The sequence below is a fragment of a genome, unplaced genomic scaffold (genome assembly GCF_019419815.1).
Source record: "Pyrus x bretschneideri cultivar Hongxiangsu unplaced genomic scaffold, Pyrus_bretschneideri_v1 Contig20, whole genome shotgun sequence".
NCBI classification, from domain to species: domain Eukaryota; kingdom Viridiplantae; phylum Streptophyta; class Magnoliopsida; order Rosales; family Rosaceae; genus Pyrus; species Pyrus x bretschneideri.
This window is the reverse complement of record NW_025999502.1, coordinates 5,706,132-5,707,757: the sequence shown is the minus strand read 5'-3', so window position 1 is coordinate 5,707,757 and position 1,626 is coordinate 5,706,132. Positions and strand designations below refer to the sequence as shown.

The 1,626-nt window shown below is 36.9% G+C and overlaps 1 protein-coding gene across 1 annotated transcript; it reads right to left on the bottom strand.

The window, feature by feature from the left end:
- Positions 1–249: 249 nt before the first annotated feature.
- LOC103945468 (loricrin-like) lies at positions 250–802 on the bottom strand. Its single transcript, XM_048583829.1, has 3 exons — positions 601–802; positions 350–554; positions 250–265 (listed from the first exon to the last, which is right to left on the bottom strand). Exons 1-3 carry the CDS (start codon positions 800–802, stop codon positions 250–252), a joined length of 423 nt encoding a protein of 140 aa, XP_048439786.1.
- Between the last annotated feature and the right edge of the window lie 824 nt (positions 803–1,626).

Here is a 1,626-nt window from a genome sequence, read left to right as displayed (position 1 = left end):
TCATTTTATAGTAATTATTATAAAGAAAAGTTACAAGATTAGGGTTATAATCCGGGTCCTTAAGGTCTTTAGGCTGCTGATATTGTTTTTTTCACCTTAAAATTAAGCAACATAAAGTGTTCGGTAAACTAAAATATCCTATTTATTTTAAAAAAATAGTCTCTAAATAGTAACTTTGCAAAAACAAAATGTAGGTTGCTTGTAAAAGTTGTTTTCATAAAAACAAAGTTGAACCTCTAATGAACTTTTTTAATTTTTGTAATACCTTCATTAGTTAAAAAAAACAAAAAAAAAAATTATCCCTTGGAGGATAAAATGACCGCCACTACCTACCACTACAATTGCTAACCTTATACCACCACAACTATTACTACCACTATCGTTGTTACCACCACCATAATCATTGTCACCACAACAGCCTCCACCACTACCATTGCAACCACCATCGTTGCCACCACCATCGCCGTCGTCACCACAACCACAGTTGTCATCGCTGCCACCATAATCACAATCGTCGCCATCGTTGATGCCGCCACCCCTTTCACCATTGTTATCTTGCACCTTAACCACCAAACTCAACTATTGGCACCACTGCCATACCCTCATCATTGTTGCTTCCATCACCACAGCCACCATCATTGTTGCTTCCATTACCACCACCACCGTAACGGCTATCATCGCCACCACCTACATATGCAATCACCGACCTTACATCACCACCATTTCTGCTACAAACTGCTACCTCTACAACCCCAATTACCACTACCATTGACACCACCACTACTCCCAATATCATGTCCATTTTTGTCATTGTATACAATTATATTACTCATATTAAAAATTATGAATAAAAAATATTACATAAAACGCCTATAGATAAGAAAAAAAATAATAAAGACAAACTAAAAAAAAAACTATCGACACAAGGGCTAAAATATTTACTTTCTTGAGTAAACTAGGAGTAGGTCCATTCTTTTGAACCTCATTAGGAATAATCCACCTAATTGAAACATGTCCAATGATTGTGATTTCACGTCATCTTATTGTTACTTTTATTCCTAATTTACCCCTTAAGTAAGTAATTAAGTAATTTAATATTATTGCACAATTGTAGGATTATCTTCCTTAATAAATGTTGGAATTAAATTCGCGCACCATCATGAATGAAAGAGTGCAAGAACATCCACTTGCAAAAGAGAAAAGTAAACCATAAATTCCTAGGCACCTGTGTGGTACTAGCCAAACGATCTTTGACGGTCAAGTCAATAAAAGTTTTAGTACTCAAGTTATGGGCCATAGAGCAAAAGCGATACGTATGTAGAGTGCACGATATTATAGTACCTTCATGAACCCTAGATAGGTGTATTTAGAGGATTCTTCAGGGAATGGCGCAAATGCTTCTTTTTCTTCGTCTGATGATGGAAGGGAAAAGTTATGAAAGAAATTATGGAATGCATGTGTTCCCAGGAAGGTCAAGATTTGTGTTTGGCGTGCATATTTGGACGCTCTTCCCACAACATCGAATCTTACAAAGAGGCGAGTTGCTGTGGATACTTTATGTGGCTTTTGTGGTTCATACGGCGAATCGATAGAACATGTACTAAAGATTGCAGCATGGCGCAGGCG

What these genes read in the sequence shown, in the direction of transcription:
- LOC103945468 (XM_048583829.1), bottom strand. Translation starts at nt 802, where the DNA reads ATGGACATGATATTGGGAGTAGTGGTGGTGTCAATGGTAGTGGTAATT. An exon ending in TGGAAGCAACAATGATGAGG is followed by an intron (nt 555 to 600) that starts GTATGGCAGTGG and finishes TTAAGGTGCAAG; the next exon opens with ATAACAATGGTGAAAGGGGT.